This window comes from Melanerpes formicivorus, unplaced genomic scaffold, assembly GCF_026170545.1.
Source record: "Melanerpes formicivorus ecotype bairdi unplaced genomic scaffold, bMelFor1.0.p_v2 SCAF_137, whole genome shotgun sequence".
Lineage (NCBI taxonomy): Eukaryota > Metazoa > Chordata > Aves > Piciformes > Picidae > Melanerpes > Melanerpes formicivorus.
The window spans coordinates 342,899-368,852 of NW_027142489.1; the positions used below are offsets into that span (position 1 = coordinate 342,899).

The 25,954-nt window shown below is 63.8% G+C and overlaps 2 protein-coding genes across 2 annotated transcripts; one reads left to right on the forward strand and one right to left on the reverse strand.

Annotated features, from left to right (window-relative positions):
- The first annotated feature begins 1,904 nt into the window (after positions 1–1,904).
- LOC137456782 (uromodulin-like) lies at positions 1,905–18,354 on the forward strand. The gene is made up of 9 exons (XM_068168404.1): positions 1,905–2,010; positions 4,203–4,269; positions 5,333–5,500; positions 6,379–6,584; positions 7,641–7,801; positions 8,830–9,075; positions 13,151–13,310; positions 15,035–15,164; positions 18,239–18,354. Exons 1-9 carry the CDS (start codon positions 2,008–2,010, stop codon positions 18,349–18,351), a joined length of 1,254 nt encoding a protein of 417 aa, XP_068024505.1. The 5' UTR covers positions 1,905–2,007; the 3' UTR covers positions 18,352–18,354.
- A 749-nt stretch (positions 18,355–19,103) lies between these two features.
- On the reverse strand, positions 19,104–25,067 carry LOC137456785 (adhesion G protein-coupled receptor G3-like). Its single transcript, XM_068168407.1, is given in 10 exon segments — positions 19,104–19,213; positions 20,014–20,042; positions 20,304–20,416; positions 21,722–21,822; positions 21,874–21,913; positions 21,998–22,053; positions 22,056–22,119; positions 22,195–22,335; positions 24,582–24,633; positions 24,742–25,067. Coding segments are annotated over 10 exon segments (1,032 nt in total).
- Positions 25,068–25,954: the final 887 nt, after the last annotated feature.

Here is a 25,954-nt window from a genome sequence, read left to right on the forward strand (position 1 = left end):
CAGCTGCTTGAACAGAGTGTGTAGGCCAGACTCCATCTTGTTGTTTACTGCTCACAGCTTAGCTGGTGTGCTGATGCAGCAAGGCCACCGCAGCCCTGTGACTGTGCTTGCAGATAGCACCATGTGAAAGAGTTACCTACAGGAGAGCAGAATGTGAAACAAAGAACTACTGAGAAAGGAGGCTGTGGAGTTGCACATAGGCCTAACTGCAAGTAGGCTGGATGTTATAGTGTAACCCTGGACTAATAGCCAATGGAATAATGACACCTGTGCATATTTAGCTGAGATGCTTTATAAGCCCTGCTTTCGAACAGTAAAGTGAAGCTTGATTACCAATCATATTGATTGCTTGTTCAATGCTTCCCACACCGCCACAGTCTCCCTCAGCCTCCTCTGCTCCAGGCTGCACACCCCCAGCTCCCTCAGCTGTCCCTCCCCAGCCCTCTCCTCCAGACCCTTCCCCAGCTCTGTTGCCCTTCTCTGGCCCTGCTCCAGCTCCTCAGGGTCCTGCTGGGAGTGAGGGACCCAAAAGTGACTTTCTCCAGGTGCTGAGCTTCACTCTCTTTAAAAGCCCCAAACAAATGCCAAGGCACCACAGGAAGCCCTTCCCAGCTCAGCATTCCTCATCTGCTCTCCAGGCCTGAGAGCTGCACTGCCCCTGAGCAAGGCTGTGCAGGCTTCTGGGCCACTGCCTGGGGAAACACCCAGCAGGAAGCAGAGATTCTCACCCAAAAGCTGCCAGCAGGGCAGGGCAGGAGGTGCTTACAGCCAACCTCCCCTCCCTTGGGAGGTAGTTAGGCTCTAAGCAGAGCCAGGTGCTGAGGACCTCTGTGGTCTGTCTTTTATGTTAATGAGAGAAGAATAAATGGATGGAGGGATGGATGAGTGGAAGGAGGGAGGGAGGGATGGATGAGTGGATGATGGATGGATCTCAACAGATCTTAGATCATAGAACCCCAGAGCTGCCAGGGCTGGAAGGGACCCCAAGGCTCAGCCAGCTCCAAGCCCCTGCCACGGGCAGGGACACCTCACCCCACAGCAGCTTGCTCACAGCCACCTCCAGCCTGGCTGCAAACACCTCCAGGCATCAGCAGGAGGCTTCCACCACCTCCCTGGGCAGCCTGGGCCAGGCTCTCACCACCCTCCTGCCCAACAACTTCTTCCTCGCAGCCAATCTCCAGCTCCCCACTTCTCCTTTTGCTCCAGCCCCCCCAGGCCTGTCCCTCCCTCACCCCCTCCAAAGTCCCTCCCCAGCTTTCCTGCAGCCCCCTGCAGCTCCTGCAAGGCCACCAGAAGGTCTCCCTGGAGCCTTCTCCTCTGCAGCCTGCACAAGCCCAACTCTCTCAGGCTGTGCTCAGAGCAGAGCAGCTCCAGCCCTCTGCTCAGCCTCCTGGCCCTGCTCTGGACACCTCCCAGCCCCTCCAGAGCCTTCCTGGCACAGAGGCTGCAGAGCTGGGCACAGAGCTGCAGCTGTGGGCTCAGCAGAGTGGAGCAGAGAGGCAGAATCCCCTCCCTGGCCCTGCTGGCCACACTTCTGCTGCTGCAGCCCAGGACGCCAGGAGCCATGGGGAAGGCAGCAGAGGCTGCCCTGGAGGCTGCACAAGCACTTATCATCAGCACCCAGTGGCCTTCCCCTCTGCTATCTGTTGTTATTGCTGCTTCAAGAGCAGGTACCAGGGCACCAGCTGGATGCACAACATCCCAGATCCCTGGGGGGGGGAGGGAGGGGGCCGCAGATATCCTCCCTGGGTGGGATCCCATCAGGGCCGTGGGTGGCGTCAGCGCTGCCCGGCCGACGCTGGTGCCGGGGGGCACCCCGCAGGGGAGGCACTTCTGCAGAGCCCTTCCCCCCCTCCCCAGCTGCTGCTGAAGGATGCCAGGCTGGCTCTTGTGCAATCCTGGAGGCAGCAGCTCTGCCTGGGGGAGAGGGATGAGCTGCTGGCAGGGGATATAAGGCGAGGGCTGGGGAGCAGCAGCGGCGGTGGAGGAGCGCGGAGCGGCCTGGGGATGGTAAGTGGGGTGAGAGGAAGAGGAGCTCTTGGTGCTTGGTGTCAAGAAGCAGAGCAGGGAATAAACCCTCCCCATTCAGAGGTCTGCTGGGATTCAGGGAAAGAGGGGATGTGATGTGCTGCCAGAGCAGAGGGGGCTTTGGGGAAGGGGGGGGGGGGGTCACCTGCAGGGCAGAGGGGGGTGGCAGATCATCGCTCCAGGCACCAGCCCTGGCACCATCCTCCCTGCTGGGAGGACTCCAGGGCTCAGCCAGCACTGTGGCAGCAATTTCCCTGAGCATCTCCCAGTGTCTGTACCAGGGGGAGAGGATCAGCTTCATCTGTGGCGTTGTGGCATGAGTGTGAGTTGTGCCCCAGGCTTTGGGGAGCTTTGTAACCTCATGGTCTGCTTGTGAGGACACACTGGCACATCCTGACCCTTCCAACGAGCTGCAGTGGGGGGAGGGAAACTGCTTTCCCCTCTGGGAAGCTGGAGGGATGCCTCAGCTGTGTGGTTTCACTCCAAGTGCCTGCTCTTAATGAAATAGCAACGATACAGCCTGGGCAGGGACTGGCTGGAGAGCAGCCCTGGAGCAAAGGCCTTGGGGGTGCTGGGGGAGGAGAGGCTCAGCAGCAGCCAGCAGGGAGCACCTGCAGCCCAGAGAGCCAAGCAGAGCCTGGGCTGCAGCAGCAGAAGTGTGGCCAGCAGGGCCAGGGAGGGGATTCTGCCTCTCTGCTCCACTCTGCTGAGCCCACAGCTGCAGCTCTGTGCCCAGCTCTGCAGCCTCTGTGCCAGGAAGGCTCTGGAGGGGCTGGAAGGTGTCCAGAGCAGGGCCAGGAGGCTGAGCAGAGGGCTGGAGCTGCTCTGCTCTGAGCACAGCCTGAGAGAGTTGGGCTTGTGCAGGCTGCAGAGGAGAAAGCTCCAGGGAGAGCTTCTGGTGGCCTTGCAGGAGCTGCAGGGGGCTGCAGGAAAGCTGGGGAGGGACTTTGGAGGGGGTCAGGGAGGGACAGGCCTGGGGGGGCTGGAGCAAAAGGAGAAGTGGGGAGCTGGAGATTGGCTGTGAGGAAGAAGTTGTTGGGCAGGAGGGTGGTGAGAGCCTGGCCCAGGCTGCCCAGGGAGGTGGTGGAAGCCTCCTGCTGATGCCTGGAGGTGTTTGCAGCCAGGCTGGAGGTGGCTGTGAGCAAGCTGCTGTGGGGTGAGGTGTCCCTGCCCATGGCAGGGGCTTGCAGCTGGCTGAGCCTGGAGCTCCCTTCCAGCCCTGCCAGCTCTGTGAGTGTCTTCAGCACTGCCAGCACATCCCTGTGGGTCCAAGGTCTGATTTTTCCCACCCCCATCTTTCTGGAATGCCTCCCTGGATCCAGGACAGGATTTGGCCCTGACAGGAGGAGTAGGGTAGGGTAATAATTTCCTGTGGGGTAGGAAATTATTTTCTTACACTGAGCCTGGAATTTGTGGAGGAGATAACAGCACAGAAGTTCCCTCAGCTGTGCCTGGCCCCTGCTGAATGCCTGCAGGAGTGGTGCAGGAAGGGAAGCCACTGCTGGTGGCTCTAACGCCCCTGCTGAGCTCGAGGAGCAGCCTCCAGCCCAGCTCTCAGGAAGGCTTAGGTCGAGTGCAGACCCCAGGCAGCAGGTCACAACCCAGGTCTGTGTTGCTTCCTTTCTTCTGGTGGCTTGGTGTGGGGGTTGGGGGTTGGATGTCTCTCTGGGCACTACAGAGGGCTGGAGCACCTCCTCCATGGGGCCAGGCTGGAAGGGTTGGGGCTGTGCAGCCTGCAGGAGAGAAGGCTGCAGGCAGAGCTCAGAGCAACCTTGCAGGAGCTGAAGGGCTCCAGGAGAGCTGGGAAAGGACTTTGGGCAAGGGCTGGGAGTGCCAGGAGCAGGGAGAATGGCTTGGAGCTGGGAGAGGGCAGAGGGAGAGTGGAGAGGAGGAAGGAATGGTTGGCAGGGAGGCTGGGGAGAGCCTGGCACAGGCTGCCCAGGGAGGCTGTGGCTGCCTCCTGCCTGGAGGTGCTGAGGACCAGGCTGGATGAGGCCTTGAGCAGCCTGGGCTGGGGGGAAGGGTCCCTGCCCATGGCAGGGGGCTGGAGCTGGCTGAGCTTTGAGCTCCCTTCCAACCCAACCCCTTCCATGGTTTGATGGTTCTGTGGCTGCAGAGACTGGCAAGGAGCAAGCTGCAGACCCCAGGTACCTACTGCCTGCTTGTTCTTACAGGAAAGGACTCTGAGGTGCTTGCTGCTGGCCTCTGCCCTCTGCCTGCCTGGCTGTGACAGCAACAAGAGTGAGTGTCCCTGTGCTCTGTCCCTGCTGGCTCACAGGCAGGTGGCCTGGAAAGGAGAGGTCCAACCCTTGCTCTGCTTTGTGTCCAGGTTCCTCCCAGCACCACTGGTGCTGCCAAGAGGGCAGAGCAGAGCAGGGCTCAGCTGGGGCAGGAGCTGGGGGGCAGGAGCTGGCAAAACAGGCAGAGATCTCAGGGTCTCCATCCCAGCCAGGCCAGGTGTGTCAGCCATGGAGGTGGGCAGAGGTGCTGTGGTGTTCCACCACCCTCCTGGCCAGCTGCTGGCACCCTCCATGGCTCTGATCCAGATTCTGGCCCTGCTGAGGAGGTCTCCCAGGCAGGTCAGTCATATCCTCCCAAGCCTGCTGGGGGGCAGCTTCTGCCCCAGATGTTCCTCCTCTGGTTCAGCCCCTGGAGCTGGGCAGAGCTTCACATCACGGGGTTGGGTTTGCTCTCACAGGGAGTTGTCCCTGCCCTCAGCACAGGGAGGACCTGGAGCTGCTGGAGAGGCTCCAGAGGAGGCCAGGAGAATGCTCAGGGGCTTGGAGCAGCTCTGCTGTGAGGCCAGGCTGAGGGAGCTGGGGCTGTGCAGCCTGGAGAGGAGAAGGCTCCAGGGGGACCTTAGAGCAGCCTGCCAGGACCTGGAGGGGGCTACAGGAGGGATGGAGAGAGACTGCTCCCCAAGGCCTGCAGGGCCAGGCCCAGGGGCAATGGCTTCAGAGCAGATTGGGATTGGATGTGAGGAACAAGTTCTTTGCTCTGAGGGTGGTGGAACACTGGCACAGGCTGCCCAGGGAGGTGGTTGGGATCCATTCCAGGTGAGGCTGGAGAGGGCTCTGGGCAGCCTGCTCCAGCTGGGGATGTCCCTGCTGGGGGCAGGGGGTTGGACTGGAGGAGCTTTGGAGCTCCCTTCCCACCCAGACCATCCCATGATGATCCCATGGTGATGATCCCATGGTGATGATCCCATGGTGATGATCCCATGGTGGTGATCCCATCATGATGATCCCATGATGCTGACTCCCTGATGCTGTGGTTTCAGCCTCTCCCCTGTCCTTTGCTGCAGGCAAGCTGCTGGGCTCAGCAGGCCCTTGGCCAGGGGCTGCCCTCCGTGTGGAGAGGAGCCCTGCTGCCTGCCTGCCCAACCCCTGCCAGCACCAGGGCAAGTGCCAGCTGCTGGAGGACAGGCCAGTCTGCAGCTGCAAACCAGGCTTCACAGGGCCACTCTGCCAAGGTAGGACTCAGCATGGCAGTGAACCCTCTCCCCCCTGCCCAGGGTGGGCACAGTGCTCTGGGGCCCCCACTGCCCTGCACTGCAGGCTCCAGGAGCACATCCTGCTCCTGGGGCAGGTGTGCTGCTCCCCACCATCACCATGGCCTCACCACACCTTGGTCTCAGACCCACTCACAGCCCACTTCCTTCCTCCCCACAAGTCCCCATCCCTCCTTGGGTCCCTTGGCTGTCAAGAGGCCCTGCCCTGCCTTGGCACGCCAGGGCAGCAGGGCATGCTGCAGGGCACAGCTGCCTGGCACTCTCAGAGCAAGCACCCCTGGCCCTGGCCAAAAGCTGTGTCTCCCTCACCTGGAAGAGAGGATCAGCCTCCTGCTGTCCCAGCAGCCTGCTCTGGTGTGAGGTGTCCCTGCCCCTGGCAGGGGCTTGGAACTGGCTGAGCCTTGAGCTCCCTTCCAGCCCTGCCAGCTCTGTGCTGGGTCTGTGGTGTGGTGCTCCTGGCAGACTGCTGCAGCCCTGCAGAGAGCCCTTGCACGGTGCCAGGCTCACAGCATCTGCCTTTGATGTCTTGAAGCTGAAGGTCTGTGCCTGTGAAGAGTAGTGGTGGCCAGGGACTTAGGACCTGGGCAGCTGGACAGCCACATGGACTGCAGGAGCCAGGCAACCAGCACAGGCCTGACAGCTCCACAGTGCCTGCTGTGTGCTCCCAAGGGGCTCTCCTGTGCCCAGTGCCCCTGGAGAGCCCTTGCCAGCAGCCTGCAGCGAGGCTGGGCTGAGGAACTCCCGAGCTCAGTGAGCCACTGCCCTCCCAGGGCTGGCCTAGGCCTCCTGCAGGCTTCCTCCTCACTGCTGTTATTGCAGATGGCTTTTTCCCCCCCTAGATGTGGTGATGAAGTTGGCCTGCAAGGAGGATCACATGAAGATGATGGTGAGGAAGGAGGTGTTTGAACACTTGAGAATCCCCCTGGAGCTTGTCCACCTGAGGAACAGAGCGTGCAGGGTGTCAGAGAGCAGGGAGGAGGGGCAGCTCTTCTGGGCAGCCACTCTCACCAGGGAGAACTACACTGCCTGTGGGTCACTGATTCAGGTGAGGAGCTCCAAAGCCCCGGGGGAGGCAAACCTGTGGAGTGGGGAGAGGGAGAGGAAGCCCCAGGGGCTTTTCCTCCCACATCTGAGTGCTGTAAAAGTTCTTCCCTGGGGGCTGTCAGGAAGCTCTTGGGCCACCCTCCAAGCCCTGCTGGCAGCACACCTCAGCTTACTCAGCAGAGCAGGGAAGTCTCAGTGTGCTCCTCAGGAGCTGGCAACAGCCCTTCCTGGCAGCACCCTCTCAGCTCTGCAGCCCCTTGCTCCCTCACCTGCTGAGAGGCTGCAGAGGCTGCTGCAGCTCTGCACTGCACAGGAGCTGTGCTCACCGTGCTGACTCCTGCCTGCTCCACTCGCTGGTTGCCAGGAGCTCCTGGACACAGGGCTGCAGAAAAGCTCCAGGAGATGTTCAGGAGGCCTGGAGCAGCTGCAGCTGAGTTGCATCCCCTCAGCTCTGCCCTGGGGAGGCCACAGCTGGAAGACTGCCTCCAGCTCTGGGCTCCCCAGCTCCAGAGGGACAGGGAACTGCTGCAGAGAGGCCAAGGGAGGGCTCCAAGGCTGCTGAAGGGACTGCAGCACTGCCTGGGCAGGAGAGGCTGAGAGCCCTGGGGGGGTGCAGTGTGCAGAGGAGAAGGCTGAGAGGGATCTGAGCAATGTCTCTCCAGAGCTGAGGGCTGGGGGGCAGGAAGGGAGGCACAGGGCCAGGCTCTGCTCACTGTGCCCTGGGGGAGCACAAGAGGCAAGGGCTGGAAACTGCAGCCCAGGAGCTTCCAGCTCAGCAGGAGGAAGAACTTCTTGGCTGGGAGGCTGCCAGAGGCCTGGAGCAGGCTGCCCAGAGAGGTTGTGGAGTCTCCTGCTCTGGAGCCTTCCCAGCCCTGGCTGGATGTGTTCCTGTGCCCCTGGGCTGGGCTCTGTGCTCCTGCTCTGGCAGGGGGCTGGCACTGGGAGCTCTTTGGGGATCCCTTCCAACCCCTCCCACCCTGTGAACTGACCTGGGGCTTGGAGCTCTGGCAGTGCACTCAGGCACGCCCTGAGGCTGGGGGTTTCTGTGCTGTTGCAGCAAAACAGCTCCCACCTGTCCTACTGCAACAGCATCGAGTCTGAGTGGGCAGCAGGCACCGAAGTGATCTCCAGGAGGGCTCAGCTGAGGGTGAACTTCTCCTGCATCTACACCTATGAGGAGGTGGTGAAGCTGCCCTTTGCTCTCACTGCTGTGGACGAGTGAGTGGTTCCTCTTCACCCCCCTGCTGGCCTTGGTAACTGGCAGCCTTCAGCAGGGTGATCTGCAAAGCCCCAGGGGAGCCCCTGGCAGCTCTGCCCAGAGAGGTTGTGGAGTCTCCTGCTCTGGAGCCTTCCCAGCCCTGGCTGGATGTGTTCCTGTGCCCCCTGGGCTGGGCTCTGTGCTCCTGCTCTGGCAGGGGCTGGCACTTCCAACCCCTCCCACCCTGTGATCCTATGATCCTGTGACCTGCAGGATGGTCTCACCAGGCCCCAGGATGCTCTGGGTTGCCTTTCTCGTTGCACTCACTGGGCAGCAGCTCCATGGGAGCCCCTGGGGCTCCTTGCCTCTGCCTGCACAGAGCGTGGAGGCAGCTTGGAGCCCAGCCCTCAGGAGGCTCCAGCTGCCAACACAGCTCTGCTGCTGGCCTGCCCTCTGCTGCCTCCCTCCTGCCTGCTCACAAGTCCTCTCCTCTCCTCTCCTCTCCTCTCCTCTCCTCTCCTCTCCTCTCCTCTCCTCTCCTCTCCTCTCCTCTCCTCTCCTCTCCTCTCCTCTCCTCTCCTCTCCTCTCCTCTCCTCTCCTCTCCTCTCCTCTCCTCTCCTCTCCTCTCCTCTCCTCTCCTCTCCTCTCCTCTCCTCTCCTCTCCTCTCCTCTCCTCTCCTCTCCTCTCCTCTCCTCTCTCCTCTCCCCTCCTCTCCCCTCCCCTCCCCTCCCCTCCCCTCTCCCTCTCCCTCTCCCTCTCTCCTCTCCCTCTCCTTCACCCTCTCTCCCTCTCCCTCTCCCTCTCTCCCCTCTCCCTCTCCTCTCCTCTCCTCTCCTCTCCTCTCCTCTCCTCTCCTCTCCTCTCCTCTCCTCTCCTCTCCTCTCCTCTCCTCTCCTCTCCTCTCCTCTCCTCTCCTCTCCTCTCCTCTCCTCTCCCCCTCTCCCTCTCCCTCCCCTCCCCTCCCCCTCTCCTCTCCCTCTCTCCTCTCCTCTCTCCTCTCCCTTCTCCTTCACCCTCTCTCCCTCTCCCCCTCTCCTCTACCCCAGGCTGGTGCAGTTCGTGGTCAGAGAGGAGCGCATCAACATCAGCATGGGGCTGTACAGGAGCCCTGCCTACCTCCAGCCCTATCAGCTGCCCGCCACAGCCATCCCCATCACGGCCACCCTCTACGTGCAGCTGCGGGCGGAGGGGCAGCAGCAGCTGAGGCACTTCCTGCTGAGCGCCGAGGAGTGCTGGGCCACGGCCAGCCCCGCTCCCGACCGCGGGCTGCGCCACAGCCTCATCCGGGAGGGGTGAGTGCTCAGCACCACCACTGCACAGCTCAGCACCACTGCTGGGCCACGGCCAGCCCCGCTCCCGACCGCGGGCTGCGCCACAGCCTCATCCGGGAGGGGTGAGTGCTCAGCACCACCACTGCACAGCTCAGCACCACTGCTGGGCCACGGCCAGCCCCGCTCCCGACCGCGGGCTGCGCCACAGCCTCATCCGGGAGGGGTGAGTGCTCAGCACCACCACTGCACAGCTCAGCACCACTGCACAGCTCAGCACCACTGCTGGGCCACGGCCAGCCCCGCTCCCGACCGCGGGCTGCGCCACAGCCTCATCCGGGAGGGGTGAGTGCTCAGCACCACCACTGCACAGCTCAGCACCACTGCACAGCTCAGCACCACTGCTGGGCCACGGCCAGCCCCGCTCCCGACCGCGGGCTGCGCCACAGCCTCATCCGGGAGGAGTGAGTGCTCAGCACCACCACTGCACAGCTCAGCACCACTGCACAGCACAGCTCAGCACCACACAGCACAGCTCAGCACCACCGCACAGCTCAGCACCACTGCTGGGCCACGGCCAGCCCCGCTCCCGACCGCGGGCTGCGCCACAGCCTCATCCGGGAGGGGTGAGTGCTCAGCACCACCGCACAGCACAGCTCAGCACCACCGCACAGCACAGCTCAGCACCACCGCACAGCGCAGCTCAGCACCACCGCACAGCACAGCTCAGCACCACTGCACAGCTCAGCACCACTGCTGGGCCACGGCCAGCCCCGCTCCCGACCGCGGGCTGCGCCACAGCCTCATCCGGGAGGGGTGAGTGCTCAGCACCACCGCACAGCACAGCTCAGCACCACCGCACAGCTCAGCTCAGCTCAGCACCACCGCACAGCGCAGCTCAGCACCACCGCACAGCACAGCTCAGCACCACTGCTGGGCCACGGCCAGCCCCGCTCCCGACCGCGGGCTGCGCCACAGCCTCATCCGGGAGGGGGTGAGTGCTCAGCACCACCGCACAGCACAGCTCAGCACCACTGCACAGCTCAGCAACACCACACAGCTCAGCTCAGCACCACCGCACAGCTCAGCTCAGCACCACCGCACAGCTCAGCTCAGCTCAGCACCACTGCACAGCTCAGCTCAGCACCACCGCACAGCACAGCTCAGCACCACTGCACAGCTCAGCACCACCGCACAGCTCAGCTCAGCTCAGCACCACCGCACAGCACAGCTCAGCACCACTGCACAGCTCAGCACCACCGCACAGCTCAGCTCAGCTCAGCACCACCACACAGCACAGCTCAGCACCACTGCACAGCTCAGCTCAGCACCACCACACAGCACAGCTCAGCACCACCGCACAGCTCAGCTCAGCTCAGCACCACTGCACAGCTCAGCTCAGCACCACCGCACAGCACAGCTCAGCACCACTGCACAGCTCAGCACCACCGCACAGCTCAGCTCAGCTCAGCACCACTGCACAGCTCAGCTCAGCACCACCGCACAGCACAGCTCAGCACCACTGCACAGCTCAGCACCACCGCACAGCTCAGCTCAGCTCAGCACCACCGCACAGCACAGCTCAGCACCACTGCACAGCTCAGCACCACCGCACAGCTCAGCTCAGCTCAGCACCACCACACAGCACAGCTCAGCACCACTGCACAGCTCAGCTCAGCACCACCACACAGCACAGCTCAGCACCACCGCACAGCTCAGCTCAGCTCAGCACCACCACACAGCACAGCTCAGCACCACCGCACAGCTCAGCTCAGCTCAGCACCACTGCACAGCTCAGCTCAGCACCACTGCACAGCACAGCTCAGCACCACCACACAGCTCAGCTCAGCACCACCACACAGCACAGCACCACCAACACAGCTCAGATCAGCACCACCACACAACACAGCTCAGCACCACCGCACAGCTCAGCACCACCACACAGCACAGCTCAGCACCACTGCACAGCTCAGCACCACCGCACAGCACAGCTCAGCACCACTGCACAGCTCAGCACCACCACACAGCACAGCTCAGCACCACTGCACAGCTCAGCACCACCACACAGCTCAGCTCAGCACCACCGCACAGCTCAGCTCAGCACCACCAACACAGCACAGCTCAGCACCACCACACAGCTCAGCTCAGCACCACCACACAGCCGCTCCTCTGGGGGCGCTCAGAGAATGGTTCAGGTTGGAAGGTTCCTCCCAGAATGGTCAGGGCTGGCAGGGACCCCAGGGCTCAGCCAGCTCCAAGCCCCTGCCATGGGCAGGGACACCTCACACCACAGCAGGTTGCTCACAGCCACCTCCAGCCTGGCTGCAAACACCTCCAGGCATCAGCAGGAGGCTTCCACCACCTCCCTGGGCAGCCTGGGCCAGGCTCTCACCACCCTCCTGCCCAACAACTTCTTCCTCACAGCCAATCTCCAGCTCCCCACTTCTCCTTTTGCTCCAGCCCCCCCAGTCCTGTCCCTCCCTCACCCCCTCCAAAGTCCCTCCCCAGCTTTCCTGCAGCCCCCTGCAGCTCCTGCAAGGCCACCAGAAGCTCTCCCTGGAGCCTTCTCCTCTGCAGCCTGCACAAGCCCAACTCTCTCAGGCTGTGCTCAGAGCAGAGCAGCTCCAGCCCTCTGCTCAGCCTCCTGGCCCTGCTCTCGACACCTTCCAGCCCCTCCAGAGCCTTCCTGGCACAGAGGCTGCAGAGCTGGGCACAGAGTTGCAGCTGTGGGCTCAGCAGAGTGGAGCAGAGAGGCAGAATCCCCTCCCTGGCCCTGCTGGTTATGCTTCAGCATCTTCATCCCTGGCCCTGCTCTCTGCTCTGCTGGGGGCTCTGACTGCCTGAGCCCTCCAAGCCCCCTCCTCTGGAGCCATGCACCAGCTCAGGACCCTTCCCTTTCATTCCCCAAGCCTGACCACAGGTGGAAGCAGTCACCAGTGAGGTGGGCACTGGCCTTAAGCTTTCCTGCTGGCCCCCACTCTGCACCCTCCAAGTCTCCTCCCCTTGCCCAGCAGCAGCTCAGGAGCTCACAGCCAGGCTCTCACCTCCCTCACTTTCCTCTCTCCAGTGCCACTGCTCCGGGGCAGAGCCTCTGCAGGGCAGCATCATTGGTAGAGCAGCTCCACAGGGGAGCCCCTCACCCACTCTGGCCTGAGACCCCTCTGCCTGACCCTGCTCAGCTGCTTCCTGCCCAGCTGAGGAGTGAAGAGCAGGGAGAGGAGACAGGAGACCTTGCTGGGGTGTGCAGAGGTCTCTGCTGGCAGGAGCCTGCAGGAGCCTGGAGAGGAGGGAAGTGAGAGCCACAGCCGAGCTCACTCCCCCCCTGCAGGGCAGCTGTGGCCTCACAGGGCAGGACAAGAGCCCTGAGCTGGGCACAGTGCAGCACCACAGGGGGGCAGGGGTGGGGAGGGATCCCTGGAGGTCCCAGGATGGTCAGAGGGGGGCAGGGGTGGGGAGGGACCCCTGGAGGTCTCAGGATGGTCAGAGGGGGGCAGGGGTAGGAGGGACCCCTGGAGGTCTCAGGATGGTCAGAGGGGGGCAGGAGTGGGGAGGGACCCCTGGAGGTCTCAGGATGGTCAGAGGTTGGGAGGGACCCCTGGAAGTCTCAGGATGGTCAGAGGGGGGCAGGGGTGGGGAGGGACCCCTGGAGGTCTCAGGATGGTCAGAGGGGGGCAGGGGTGGGGAGGGACCCCTGGAGGTCTCAGGATGGTCAGAGGGGGGCAGGGGTGGGGAGGGACCCCTGGAGGTCTCAGGATGGTCAGAGGTTGGGAGGGACCCCTGGAGGTCATCCAGACCAAGCCCCCTGCCAAGGAGGATTCCCCTGGAGCAGGGCCCTCAGGACCAGGCAGGTTTAACCTCTCCAGAGGTGGAGCCTCCACCAGCTCTCTGGGCAGCCTTCCCCAGTGCTCCTGCAGCTCCTCCTCATCTTCAGGTGGAACTTCTGGTGCCCAGGAAGGGCATCCCCCGCCCCCAGCACCGCCCTGGGACCGATCCTGCTGGGCAGCACCGGGGGGCTGCAGCCCATCCCCGGGGGCTGTGCTGCTCCTCCTGCTGCCTGCCCAGCTGCTGACCGACCCCCCCCCCCCCCCCCCCACCTCAGGTGCCCTCGGGACGAGACAGTGAGGCTGCTGAGTGGCAGTGGGGAGAGCACAGCTGCCAGGTTCAGCTTCCAGATGTTTCGCTTCGTGGCTCAGCCGCAGCTGTTCCTGCACTGCCGAGTGCGGCTCTGCCCCCCGGACGCCCTGCAGCCCTGTGCCAAGGTAAGCCCTGCCCAGCCCCACAGCCCTGACCTGCTGCCCACACTGCCCCCGACCCAGGCCAGGCAGGGTGCTGGTGGCCTTCTGCATGGCACCAGGAGCGAGGAGCAAGGGGCAGAGGGCAGAGCTCTCTCTGCCACCCCATGGGGACAGGAGCTGGAGGGGCTGGGGGGAGCACAAAGATGTGCTGCAAGCACCCAGCTGCAGTCAAACAGGGAGGAGCTATCCCCCAACCACCACCACAGCACCACAGGGTGGGAGGGGGTGGAAGGGACCTCTGGAGAGCTCCCAGTGCCAGCCCCTGCCAGAGCAGGAGCACAGAGCCCAGCCCAGGGGCACAGGAACACACCCAGCCAGGGCTGGGAAGGCTCCAGAGCAGGAGACTCCACAACCTCTCTGGGCAGCCTGCTCCAGGCCTCTGGCAGCCTCCCAGCCAAGAAGTTCTTCCTCCTGCTGAGCTGGAAGCTCCTGGGCTGCAGTTTCCAGCCCTTGCCTCTTGTGCTCCCCCAGGGCACAGTGAGCAGAGCCTGGCCCTGTGCCTCCCTTCCTGCCCCCCAGCCCTCAGCTCTGGAGAGACATTGCTCAGCTCCCTCTCAGCCTTCTCCTCTGCACACTGCACCCCCCCAGGGCTCTCAGCCTCTCCTGCCCAGGCAGTGCTGCAGTCCCTTCAGCAGCCTTGGAGCCCTCCCTTGGCCTCTCTGCAGCAGATCCCTGTCCCTCTGGAGCTGGGGAGCCCAGAGCTGGAGGCAGTCTTCCAGCTGTGGCCTCCCCAGGGCAGGGCAGAGCAGAGCAGAGGGGGAGGAGAAGCTCCCTGGCCCTGCTGGCCACACTCTGCTGAGTGCTCCCCAGGATGCCAGCAGCCTGCCCTGTGCCCAGGCCAGCCAGGGGTACCTCCCTCCCCTGGGGCTGCTCTCTAAAGAAAAGGCTCTCCTCTGGGCTCAGTTTCCTCAGCACAACAATCACCTCCCCGCAGCAGGAGCTCTCCTCAGCACCCTCCACTAAAGCTACAGCGACCTGAGCACACCAGAGAGCTCCTTCCCCTCTTCCCTCTATCTCTTGGCTATGAGAGACCACAGCTGCAGCTCTGTGCCCAGCTCTGCAGCCTCTGTGCCAGGAAGGCTCTGGAGGGGCTGGAAGGTGTCCAGAGCAGGGCCAGGAGGCTGAGCAGAGGGCTGGAGCTGCTCTGCTCTGAGCACAGCCTGAGAGAGTTGGGGTGGTGCAGGCTGCAGAGGAGAAGGCTCCAGGGAGACCTTCTGGTGGCCTTCCAGGGACTGCAGGGGGCTGCAGGAAAGCTGGGGAGGGACTTTGGAGGCTGTCAGGGAGGGACAGGCGTGGGGGGGATGGAGCAAAACTCGAAGTGGGGAGCTGGAGATTGGCTGTGAGGAAGAAGTTGTTGGGCAGGAGGGTGGTGAGAGCCTGGCCCAGGCTGCCCAGGGAGGTGGTGGAAGCCTCCTGCTGATGCCTGGAGGTGTTTGCAGCCAGGCTGGAGGTGGCTGTGAGCAACCTGCTGTGGGGTGAGGTGTCCCTGCCCATGGCAGGGGCTTGGAGCTGGCTGAGCCTTGGGGTGCTTCAGGAACCAGCTCCTCTCCTGCTCTGGGGCCCTGGCTGCTCCCAGGCTGCAGCCATATGTGTGCCAGGGACAGACCCCCAGCACAGCTCTTGTCCCCTGCAGTGGGCTGCTTCCCTGCCTTCTGGTCTCATCAGCCCTCCCTTGGCTTTGTTGACAGCAATGCCCCAGGCTCAGGAGGAAGAAGAGGGCCCTGGAGGATGACTACAATCAGGTTGTCTCCTATGGGCCCATCCTGCTGGCTGCTGGAGCAGGGATCCCTTCCAGCTCTGAGCAGCAGGACCTGAAGGGTATGTGAGACCCTCTGGGCAGGGCAGCAGCTCCCAGCCCCTTGCAGCTCTCCAGCTGACAGCAGCTGACTGAAGAGGCTGCATTAGCCCTGCCCTGCATGGCAGCATGGAGCCCACGAGGTGCCAAGGCCCTGCCTGCAGCCCTGCAGCTGCCAAGGCCATGCCTGGAGCCCTGCAGCTGCCAAGGCCATGGACATCCTGCTGCAGCAGCACAGCAGGCACAGAGCTGTTGGCTCTGCCTGAGCAGCTCTGCTCCAGGTGGAGCAGGGACCTGGGGTGGGAATGGACCAGAAGCCTTCTGGCTGTCAGTGCAGCCCAGGGCAGGGGGCTGGGGGCTCACCCTGCACCCTCACAGCAGCCCAGGGCAGGGGGCTGGGGGCTCACCCTGCACCCTCACAGCAGCCCAGGGCAGGGGGCTGGGGGCTCACCCTGCACCCTCACAGCAGCTCAGGGGAGGGAGCTGGGGGCTCACCCTGCACCCTCACAGCAGCCCAACAAGGGAAGGCTTCTCCTGAGCACCAAGGTCCAGGCAGGGGGTCCTGGAGCAGGGCTAGAGGGAGCCCACCCAGCCTGCAGCTCAGAGCAGGTGGGAGTGGGGCTGGGGGGAGAGCCCCTGGGCTTTGGGCAGAGCCCCCAGGTGAGGCAGCTGAGGTGACCAAGCTCCTGTGAGTGCCCCTCAGGGCCCTGAGGTGTCTCCAGCTCTGGTGGCTCTTAGCTTTCAGAGGAGAAGCTGCGTGCTGGGGGGCAGCAGCTGGAGATGAGCCAGCAGTGTGCCCAGGTGGCCAAGAAGGCCACCAAGAGCCTGGCCTGGAGCAGCAGTGGTGTGGGCAGCAGGAGCAGGGCAGGGGCCATGCCCTTGTGCTGGGCACTGGTGAAGCCACAGCTCCAATCTTGAGCTCAGCTCTGGGCTCCTGACTGCCAGCAGGACCCTGAGGAGCTGAGGCAGGGCCAGGGAAGGGCAACAGAGCTGGGGAAGGGTCTGGAGAGCAGGGCTGGGGAGGAGCAGCTGAGGGAGCTGGGGGTGAGCAGCCTGGAGCAGAGGAGGCTGAGGGAGACCTCCTTGCTCTCTGCAGCTCCCTGAGAGGAGGCTGCAGGGAGGTTGGGGCTGGGCTCTGCTGCCCAGGCTCAGGGGATGGAAGGAGAGGAACTGGCCTGGAGTTGTGCCAGGGGAGGCTGAGGTTGGAGAGGAGGCAAAATGTCTTTGGTGTCAGAGTGGTCAGGGCCTGGCAGAGGCTGCCCAGGGAGGTGGTGGAGTCCCCATGGCTGGAGGGGGTGCAGAGCCCTGTGGCCATGGCACTGGGGGCCAGGGTTTGGTGCCCAGGCTGGGGTTGGGTTGGTGTTGGCCTGGATGCTCTCAGAAGGCTTTTCCAACCCAGCCCAACCCAGCCCGGCCCAACCCAGCCCAACCCAACACAATCCAACCCAATCCAACCCAATCCAGCCCAGCCCAACCCAGCCCAATCCAGCCCAACCCAACCCAGCTCAACCCAACCCAATCCAACCCAACCCAACCCAATCCAGCCCAGCCCAACCCAGCCCAATGCAACCCAACACAATCCAACCCAACACAATCCAACCCAACACAATCCAACCAAACCCAACCCAGCCCAGCCCAACCCAGCCCAATCCAACCCAACCCAGGCAACCCAGCCCAACCCAACACAGCCCAACCCAACCCAGCCCAATCCAACCCAGCCCAATCCAACCCAGCCCAATCCAACCCAACCCAATCCAACCCAACCCAGCCCAACCCAATCCAACCCAACCCAGACCAATCCAACCCAACCCAGCCCAACCCAACCCAGCCCAATCCAACCCAGCCCAACCCAACCCAGCCCAATCCAACCCAGACCAATCCAACCCAACCCAGCCCAATCCAACCCAGCCCAATCCAACCCAGCCCAATCCAACTCAGCCCAACCCAACCCAGCCCAATCCAACTCAGCCCAACCCAACCCAGCCCAATCCAACTCAGCCCAACCCAACCCAGCCCAATCCAACCCAGCCCAATCCAACTCAGCCCAACCCAACCCAGCCCAACCCAACCCAATCCAACCCAGCCCAACCTAATCCAACCCAGCCCAGCCCAACCCAGCACAATCCAACCCAACCCAATCCAACCCAGCCCAACCCAGCCCAATCCAACCCATTCCAACCCAACCCAATCCAACCCAGCCCAGCTCAACCCAACACAATCCAACCCAACCCAATCCAACCCAACCCAGCCCAACCCAGCACAACCCAGCACAATCCAACCCAACTCAGCCCAACCCAACTCAACCCAACCCAACCCAGCACAACCCAGCACAACCCAACACAATCCAACTCAACCCAGCCCAACCCAGCCCAATCCAAACCATTCCAACCCAACCCAATCCAGCCCAGCCCAGCACAACCCAGCACAATCCAACCCAACTCAGCCCAACCCAACTCAGCCCAACCCAGCACAACCCAGCACAATCCAAGCCAGCACAATCCAAGCCAACACAATCCAACTCAGCCCAACCCAACTCAGCCCAACCCAGCACAACCCAGCACAATCCAAGCCAACACAATCCAACCCAACCCAACCCAGCCCAACCCAATCCAACCCAATCCAACACAATCCAACCCAACCCAGCCCAACCCAACACAATCCAACCCAACCCAGCACAACCCAACACAATCCAACCCAACTCAGCACAATCCAACCCAGCCCAGCCCAACCCAACCCAATGCAACCCAACCCAGCCCAGCCCAGCCCAGCCCAGCCCAACCCAGCACAATCCAACCCAGCCCAGCCCAGCCCAACCCAGCACAATCCAACCCAACCCAATCCAACCTAGCCCAACCCAATCCAACTCAACCCAGCCCAATCCAACCCAGCCCAATCCAACTCAACCCAGCCCAATCCAACCCAGCCCAGCCCAATCCAACCCAACCCAACCCAGCCCTATCCAACCCAACCCAATCCAGCCCAGCCCAATCCAGCCCAGCCCAACCCAACCCAACCCAGCCCATTCTCTGCCTCCCCCTCCCCAGGGCTGCTGCTGCCAGCCCCCCAGGTGTGTAACCAACCCTTCTGCTCCTTGCAGGACCCAGCCCGTGGCTGCTCGGGGGCCTCATCCTGCTGGGGGCGCTGGGGGTGCTGAGCACAGCTGCTGTGGCCATCAGTGCCAGGCAGCACCGCAGGGCTGACCCCCAATAAAGAGCAGGGAGCAGAGGGGGCTCCTGCCTGTGTCTGTGCAGGGGGGTGGGAGGAAGCAGCCCCCCCTGAGCTGCCTGCCCTGGCTCCAGAGGGTTTGGCTCCCTCCCAGTCCTGCTCTGCCCTCTGCTTGCCAGCAGAGCCTGGGCACAGTGCCCCTTGCTGGGCATGGGGACATGGAGGGAAGGAGGGAGGGGGTGTCCCCAATCACCACCCCCCCAGCCAGCTGGCCACCCCACAGCTCTGAGCAGCCTCCATCCAGAGCCCCCTCCTGCTGCTGCCCCCCCCCGAGGCCTGAGTGCTGCCCCCAGCCCCCAGCAGCTGCCTGCTGAGCCAAGCTGGGCCCTGGGGATGCTGCCTGGCACGGAGGAGGCTGCCTGGGGGCTGCACCAAGCTCCAGAGCTTTATTCCTTGGCCAGGCATTGGAACAGGCTGCCCGAGGAGGGGGGTGGTGGAGTCACCACCCCTGGGGCCGAGGTGGCAGCTGGGGGGGGGGGCGCAGGGGTCCTGCTGGGCAGCAGGTTGGAGCTGATGATCCTCAGGGGCTGGTCCAGTGGCAGAAGAGGCAGCTCAGGAGCTCCTTGCCCAAGGCAGGCCACCAGGAAGGCACAAAGCTCCCCTGAGGATGGGCCGTGGCCACTGAGGGGGAAGCTGAGGCACTGAGGCCTCCTCCTCCTCCTCTTCCTCCTCCCTGGGGCTGGGAGCTTGCTCTCAGCAGGGGCACAGGCAGGCAGGGAGGGAGGCACAGCCAGCAGCTACTCCTGGGAGGCTGTGGTGGGTTTCTCCTGCCTGCTGGGGCTGGAGCCTGTGGTCTCCTTGGTCTTGGGGTAGTAGAGGATAACCAGCCAGAGGAAGATGAAGATCCCTGCAGGGGAAGGCAGGCAGCCACGCAGCAGCAGCAGGAGGTGCCAGGGAGCAGCCTGCCAGGAGGCTGCCAGCACTGCCCTGCTGTTCCAGAGCCCTCCCCCAGCACACTCCTGCTCCTGCAGGAGGATCTCCCCAGCCCTCAGCTGAGGCATCAGCCAGGGCAAGCCCTGGGCTCCCCTGCTGGGGAATGGCTTCCCTGGGGGAGAAGAAACCTCCTGGGCTGCTGTGGATGGGACTGGGAGCTCCCCTCCAGCTCCAAGGGGGAAGGGACCCCAAGGCTCAGCCAGCCCCAGCCCCCTGCCATGGGCAGGGACACCTCACCCCACAGCAGGTTGCTCACAGCCACCTCCAGCCTGGCTGCAAACACCTCCAGGCATCAGCAGGAGGCTTCCACCACCTCCCTGGGCAGCCTGGGCCAGGCTCTCACCACCCTCCTGCCCAACAACTTCTTCCTCACAGCCAATCTCCAGCTCCCCACTTCTCCTTTTGCTCCAGCCCCCCCAGGCCTGTCCCTCCCTCACCCCCTCCAAAGTCCCTCCCCAGCTTTCCTGCAGCCCCCTGCAGCTCCTGCAAGGCCACCAGAAGCTCTCCCTGGAGCCTTCTCCTCTGCAGCCTGCACAAGCCCAACTCTCTCAGGCTGTGCTCAGAGCAGAGCAGCTCCAGCCCTCTGCTCAGCCTCCTGGCCCTGCTCTGGACACCTCCCAGCCCCTCCAGAGCCTTCCTGGCACAGAGGCTGCAGAGCTGGGCACAGAGCTGCAGCTGTGGGCTCAGCAGAGTGGAGCAGAGAAGCAAACTCACAGCCAGACCCTGCCCAGCCCTGGCTTGGGCTGGAGTGGCAATGAACTGGCCAAGCTGAGGGCTGCCAAGGTGCCCAGCTCTCCCTTCCCCCCCCCCCCCCCCCCCAGCCCCTCCAGGACCCTCTGGCTGGCTCCTTCCCCCCCAGCCTCTCTGCTGCAGCTCACAGCTTGGTGTTGGCAGCGCAGCCGCCGAGGGTGCACTCAGTGCCACCCTCAGCAGGAGGCCACCAGAGCTGCCCCCTGCCCAGCCCAGCCTGCCCCGGACCCAGTGGGCTGCTGGCACAGCCCTACCTCAGGAAGATGCAGAAGGCTATGGAGAGGAGGCAGAAAGCTGTGGCTGCCCCACAGCCAGCAGAGGCCAGGGCCAGCAGGGGGTGTGCTGAGGGCTGATCCAGAGCTGGGCTCTGCCAAAGGAGCACAGGGGGACAGGCAGGGCCTGGACCAAGCTCAGGGAAACCTGAGTGCAGCTCCCGGGGCTGGGGGCCATGGGGGGCTCCTGCCTGGCCCCAGCAGCAGGGCTGGGGGGGAGAGGGCAGTGATGGCTTGAAGGAGATGCTCCTCGGGGGGGTGAGGGGTGAGCTGTGATGTTCCTGGGGTGAGGGGTGAGCTGTGATGCTCCTGGGGGTGTGAGGGGTGAGCTGTGATGCTCCTGGGGTGAGGGGTGAGCTATGATGCTCCTGGGGGTGTGAGGGGTGAGCTGTGATGCTCCTGGGGTGAGGGGTGAGCTGTGATGCTCCTGGGGGGGGGGCTGAGCTGTGATGCTCCTGGGGCAGGGGGTGAGGGGTGAGCTGTGATGCTCCTGGGGGGGGGGGGGGGTGAGCTGTGATGCTCCTGGGGCAGGGGGGTGAGGGGTGAGCTGTGATGCTCCTGGGGTGAGGGGTGAGCTGTGATGCTCCTGGGGGGGGTGAGGGGTGAGCTGTGATGCTCCTGGGGGGGGGGGGTGAGCTGTGATGCTCCTGGGGCAGGGGGTGAGGGGTGAGCTGTGATGCTCCTGGGGCAGGGGGTGAGGGGTGAGCTGGGATGCTCCTGGGGCAGGGGGTGAGGGGTGAGCTGTGATGCTCCTGGGGTGAGGGGTGAGGTGTGATGCTCCTGGGGAGGGGGTGAGGGGTGAGCTGGGATGCTCCTGGGGTGAGGGGTGAGCTGTGATGCTCCTGGGGAGGGGGTGAGGGGTGAGCTGCGATGCTCCTGGGGCAGGGGGTGAGGGGTGAGCTGTGATGCTCCTGGGGCAGGGGGTGAGGGGTGAGCTGTGATGCTCCTGGGGCAGGGGGTGAGGGTTGAGCTGGGATGCTCCTGGGCAGAGGGGGGGGTCGAGGGCTGCCCTTCCAGGTCTTTCCCCCCCACACCACTTCCCTGCTTCACTGAGGGGCTGTTAATGGGGAGCAGCAGGAGCCCCCTCCTTGGGGACCTCCACCAGGAGCCAGAGCCCCCAGGCCCTGTGCCAGTTTCTGTGGCCCTGCTCTGTCAGGGGAGGGGGGCTGGAGTGGAAGATCTCCACAGGTCCCTTCCAACCCCTACCCCCCTGTGAGCCTGGGATGCCCCAGAGCCTTTCCCCCCTGCAGCTGCTCTCCTGAGCTGGGACTGAGCTGGAGGTCGGGAGCTGAGCTCAGCTGCAGGCTGCCCCTGAGCAGCTGGCACCCGAGGGGGCACCGAGGAGGGGCAGGCAGCACAGACAGGGTAGGAGCAGGAGCTGGGGGGAGTGGGATTGTCACCAGCAGCAGGGTGAAGAAGGTGAGGTGGTCACAGGAGCAGCCTGTCCCCTGGTGCCCAGGCTGGGTGGCACATCCACTGCTGCTCCAGCCTCCTGCCAGGCCTGCGCCAGGCACAGCCCCAGCCCCTCGGCCGGCCCTGCCTGGCACCGTACCTTTGGTGGCATCCCAGAAAACACACTGTGGGGTGAGGCCCTGCGAGAGGAGGGCACCCAGTCAGCTGCTGGCACAGGGAGGGGCAGGGGAGGAGAGCTGGAGGGGGACCCAGGGCTGACCCACGGGGGGGAGGTGCCCGTGGGCACAGCTGAGCTTCACGGGGGCCTGCAGCCTGGAGGGGCAGGCTCCCTCACCGTGATGCCCACCACGGTGCCAGCCGGGACCTGTCCTGCCTGGTTGGCCTCCTGCAGGGGAGCAGCGCTGCCTGGGCCCAGCCAGCAGGGGGCAGCTGGGGGGGCGCCGGCAGTGCCAGCTGGTACCTGGAGCATGCCAAGCTGCCGGACGGCGAGGACCAGCGCCAGCGCCCGTGCTGCCCAGCCGCTCAGGGACTGGAAGAGCTCCCTGGGGAGCTGGATTGTGCCTTCCTCCTCCTTTTCAGGCCCCTCCAGCACCCTGGGGCCCTGTGGTGGGGCAGAAAGAGCAGTCGGGGGGTAGGGGGCAGGGGGAGGAGGGCGGCTGGCTGGCAGTGCCACCTCTCTGCTCGGCCCCCCACCACCCTGGCTCCTCCTCCAGGCACGAATTCGGCCCTGCTCAGCACCATCAGCAGGGGTCCCCGGGGCAGAGGGGGAGAACTTCAGGGTCGGTGCAGGGCTGGGAGCAGCTCCCAGGAGAGCCCCAAGCTGCCAGCAGCCCCCCAGGGAGGCGCTCCCCTGGGACACCAACCCCCGGGAGAGCCTAGGGGTGGGCAGGAGCGGCAAGGCGCCACAGCTCCCTCCTCCTCTTCCTCCCCCTGAGCACACCTCCCCCCTCCCCGCTACTGAGGCAGCCCCTCGCAGCCCCTCTGCCCTGCCCAGCTCCATTCCCCAGCTCCTGGCCGCGGGAGGGCTGCAGCCGGTGTGGGTCCAGGGTGCAGCCACGGAACAAGGTGGAGGCAGAGCAGAGGATCAGAATCGACACCAAGCACGGGCTTGGAAGGGACCCTTGAAGCTGACCCTGTCCAGCTCCCCGCTCTGCAGCCAGCAGGGACACCCCCACCCGGAGCAGGCTGCCCAGGGCCGCGTCCAGCCTGACCTGGAGCGCCCTCGGGGCTGGGTCCTGCAGCGCACCCCAAGCCCAGGGCAGAGGAAGGGCATGGGGGGGACACACATCTCACCTGGGTGGGGGAAAAGGAGATAGTTTCATAGTTTCATAGTTTCATAGTTTCATTCAGGGTTGGAAGGGACCACAAGGATCAGCCAGTTCCAACCCCCCTGCCATGGGCAGGGACACCCCACACTAGATCAGCCTGGCCAGAGCCTCATCCAGCCTGGGCTTAAACACCTCCAGGGACGGGGCCCCAACCACCTCCCTGGACAACCCATTCCAGGGCTTCACCACTCTCATGGGGAAGAACTTCCTCCTCACCTCCAGCCTGGATCTCCCCACCTCCAGCTTCATTCCATTCCCCCTAGTCCTATCACTGCCTGAGATCCTGAGCAGTCCCTCCCCAGCCTTCTTGGAGCCCCCTGCAGATACTGGAAGGCCACAATGAGGTCACCTGGGAGCCTTCTCTTCTGCAGACTGAACAGCCCCAACTCCTTCAGTCTGTCCTCACAGCAGAGCAGCTCCAGCCCTCTGCTCATCCTCCTGGCCCTGCTCTGGACACCTTCCAGCACCTCCACATCCCTCTTGTCATAGGGGCTCCAGAACTGGAGGCAGGACTCCAGCTGGGGTCTCCCCAGAGCTGAGCAGAGGGGGAGAATCACCTCCCTTGCCCTGCTGGCCACACTTCTCCTGCTGCAGCCCAGGCTCTGGTTGGCTTTCTGGGCTGCAAGTGCACACTGAGAGCTCCTGGTGAGCTTCTCCTCCCCCAGCACCCCCAAGGCTCTCTCCTCAGGGCTGCTTTCCAGCCAGTCCCTGCCCAGCCTGGATTTGTGCCTGGGGTTGCCTCCACCCAGCTGCAGGACCCTGCCCTTGGTCTTGTTGAACCTCCTGAGGTTGGCTTGTGCCCACCTCTCCAGCCTGCCCAGCTCCCTCTGGATGGATCCCTTCCCTCCAGCTGTCTGCTGCACCACACAGCTTGGTGTCATCAGCAACCCTGCTGAGGCTGCACTCAGTGCCACTGTCCCTGGCACCCACAGAGATGTTGAACAAGCCTGGGCCCAGGACTGATCCCTGAGGGACTCTGCTTGTCCCTGGCCTCCCCTGGGCCATGGAGCCATGGACAGCCACTCTCTGGGTGCAGCCATCAAGCCAGTTCTGTATCCATCTGGTGGTCACCCATCACACCATGTGTCACCAGCCTGGAGAGCAGGCTGTGGTGTGGGACAGTGTGGAAGGCTGTGCTCAGCTCCAGGGAAATGACATCAGTTGCTCTCCCCTCAGCTATTAATTTTGTCACCTGCTCATAAAAGGCCACCAGGTTGGTCAGGCAGGATTTGCCCTTGGCAAAGCCATGCTGACTGCTCCAAATCACCTCTTCACTATTCTTTTGAGCCAGTAGTGACTCCAGGAGGATCTGCTCCATGATCTTTCCGGGCACAGAGGTGAGACTGCCTGGCCTGGAGTTCCCTGGTTCCTCCTTCTTGCCCTTTTTGAAGATGTGGGCAATGTTTCCCCTTTTCCAGTCCGTGGGGACTTCACCAGATTGTCATGACTTTTGAAATATAATAGAGAGGGGATGAGGACAGCCCGGGGGGGCAGCCCTGCTGGCGTTCAGCAGCAGCACCTTCAGCCCCTGCAGCCTGCCGAGCAGCGCCGGCGCCGCAGCCTGCAGCTGCCTGTGGGGGTCGGGACAGGGCCAGCGCCCTGGGAGCTGGCGGGGGGGAACACGACCCAGAGGGGATGAGACCCCCAGGCCCCCAACAGGGCCACCCCCTGCCCTTCACCTGAGCCAGCGGGACCGCAGGCAGGCACAGGCAGGGCGGCCGGAGCGGCTCAGCTCCGAGCAGCGCAGGGGCAGGTCGGGGCTGGGGGTCCCTTCGCCTGGCTCCTCTGGCTCCACCCGCAGGTCGCAGCAGCTTTGGTGCCCATCCCCCGCCTCAGGGCTGGGCAGGAGGGCAGTGAGATGACCGTGAGGTGCCAGGGCACTGGAGGGGAGGGGAGGAGTGGGAACCTCACCAGCGCAGCTCCCCTGCTTCCCAGCAGCGTCTGGCAGAAGAGCAGAAGGGGAAACGGAGGCAGAGCTCCAGGATCCAGGAACAGGGCACACCATGCCCGGAGAGGGAGGGGGGAAGGGAGGGGGCAGGAGGAGCTGGCAGCTGCCAGGGTTGAAAGAAGCATGGCTTCAAAAAGCATGGGCTTTTGCATGGGCTTTTGCATGGGCTTCAAAAAGCAGCTGGAGAGCTCCGGAGGCTGCTGAGTCGCTGAACCACAGAATGCTTTGGGGTGGAAAAGCTCTCTGGGATCACCCAGGCCATCACCAACCCAACCCCAGCCTGGCCACCAGTCCCTGGCCCCCAGTGCCATGGCCACAGGGCTCTGCAGCACCTCCAGCCATGGGGACTCCACCACCTCCCTGGGCAGCCTCTGCCAGGCCCTGACCACTCTGACACCAAAGACATTTTGCCTCCTCTCCAACCTCAGCCTCCCCTGGCACAACTCCAGGCCAGTTCCTCTCCTTCCATCCCCTGAGACTGGGCAGCAGAGCCCAGCCCCAACCTCCCTGCAGCCTCCTCTCAGGGAGCTGCAGAGAGCAAGGAGGTCTCCCTCAGCCTCCTCTGCTCCAGGCTGCTCACCCCCAACTCCCTCAGCCTCCCCAGCCCTGCTCTCCAGACCCTTCCCCAGCTCTGTTGCCCTTCCCTGGACCTGCTCCTGCCCCTCAGAGGCTTCAAGGCAAAGCCACCATGCCCATGTGTCTTGGTCCGGAGACACAGTTCTTATGAACACTCTCATGTTGTGAAACCAGAGGCACAAACGAGGCCAAAGTATCAAGAGCTAGTCTATCTATTACATAAATAAAGTGGACATAAGAAGGGAAGAGGGAGAAAAGAGAGAGGGAGAGGGAGAAGACAGAGAGAGAAGAGGAAAGGAATTATATTACCACACCCCTCACCCCCCCGCCCCAGACAGTTTGAGTCTGAAAGGTGCTGCAGGAGATGT

Bases quoted from the DNA above. Each gene is read 5' to 3' on its own strand.
- LOC137456782 (XM_068168404.1), top strand. The intron at 4,270-5,332 runs GTGAGTGTCCCT...CCTTTGCTGCAG, and splicing joins TGGCTGTGACAGCAACAAGA to GCAAGCTGCTGGGCTCAGCA. The intron at 15,165-18,238 runs GTATGTGAGACC...TGCTCCTTGCAG, and splicing joins TGAGCAGCAGGACCTGAAGG to GACCCAGCCCGTGGCTGCTC.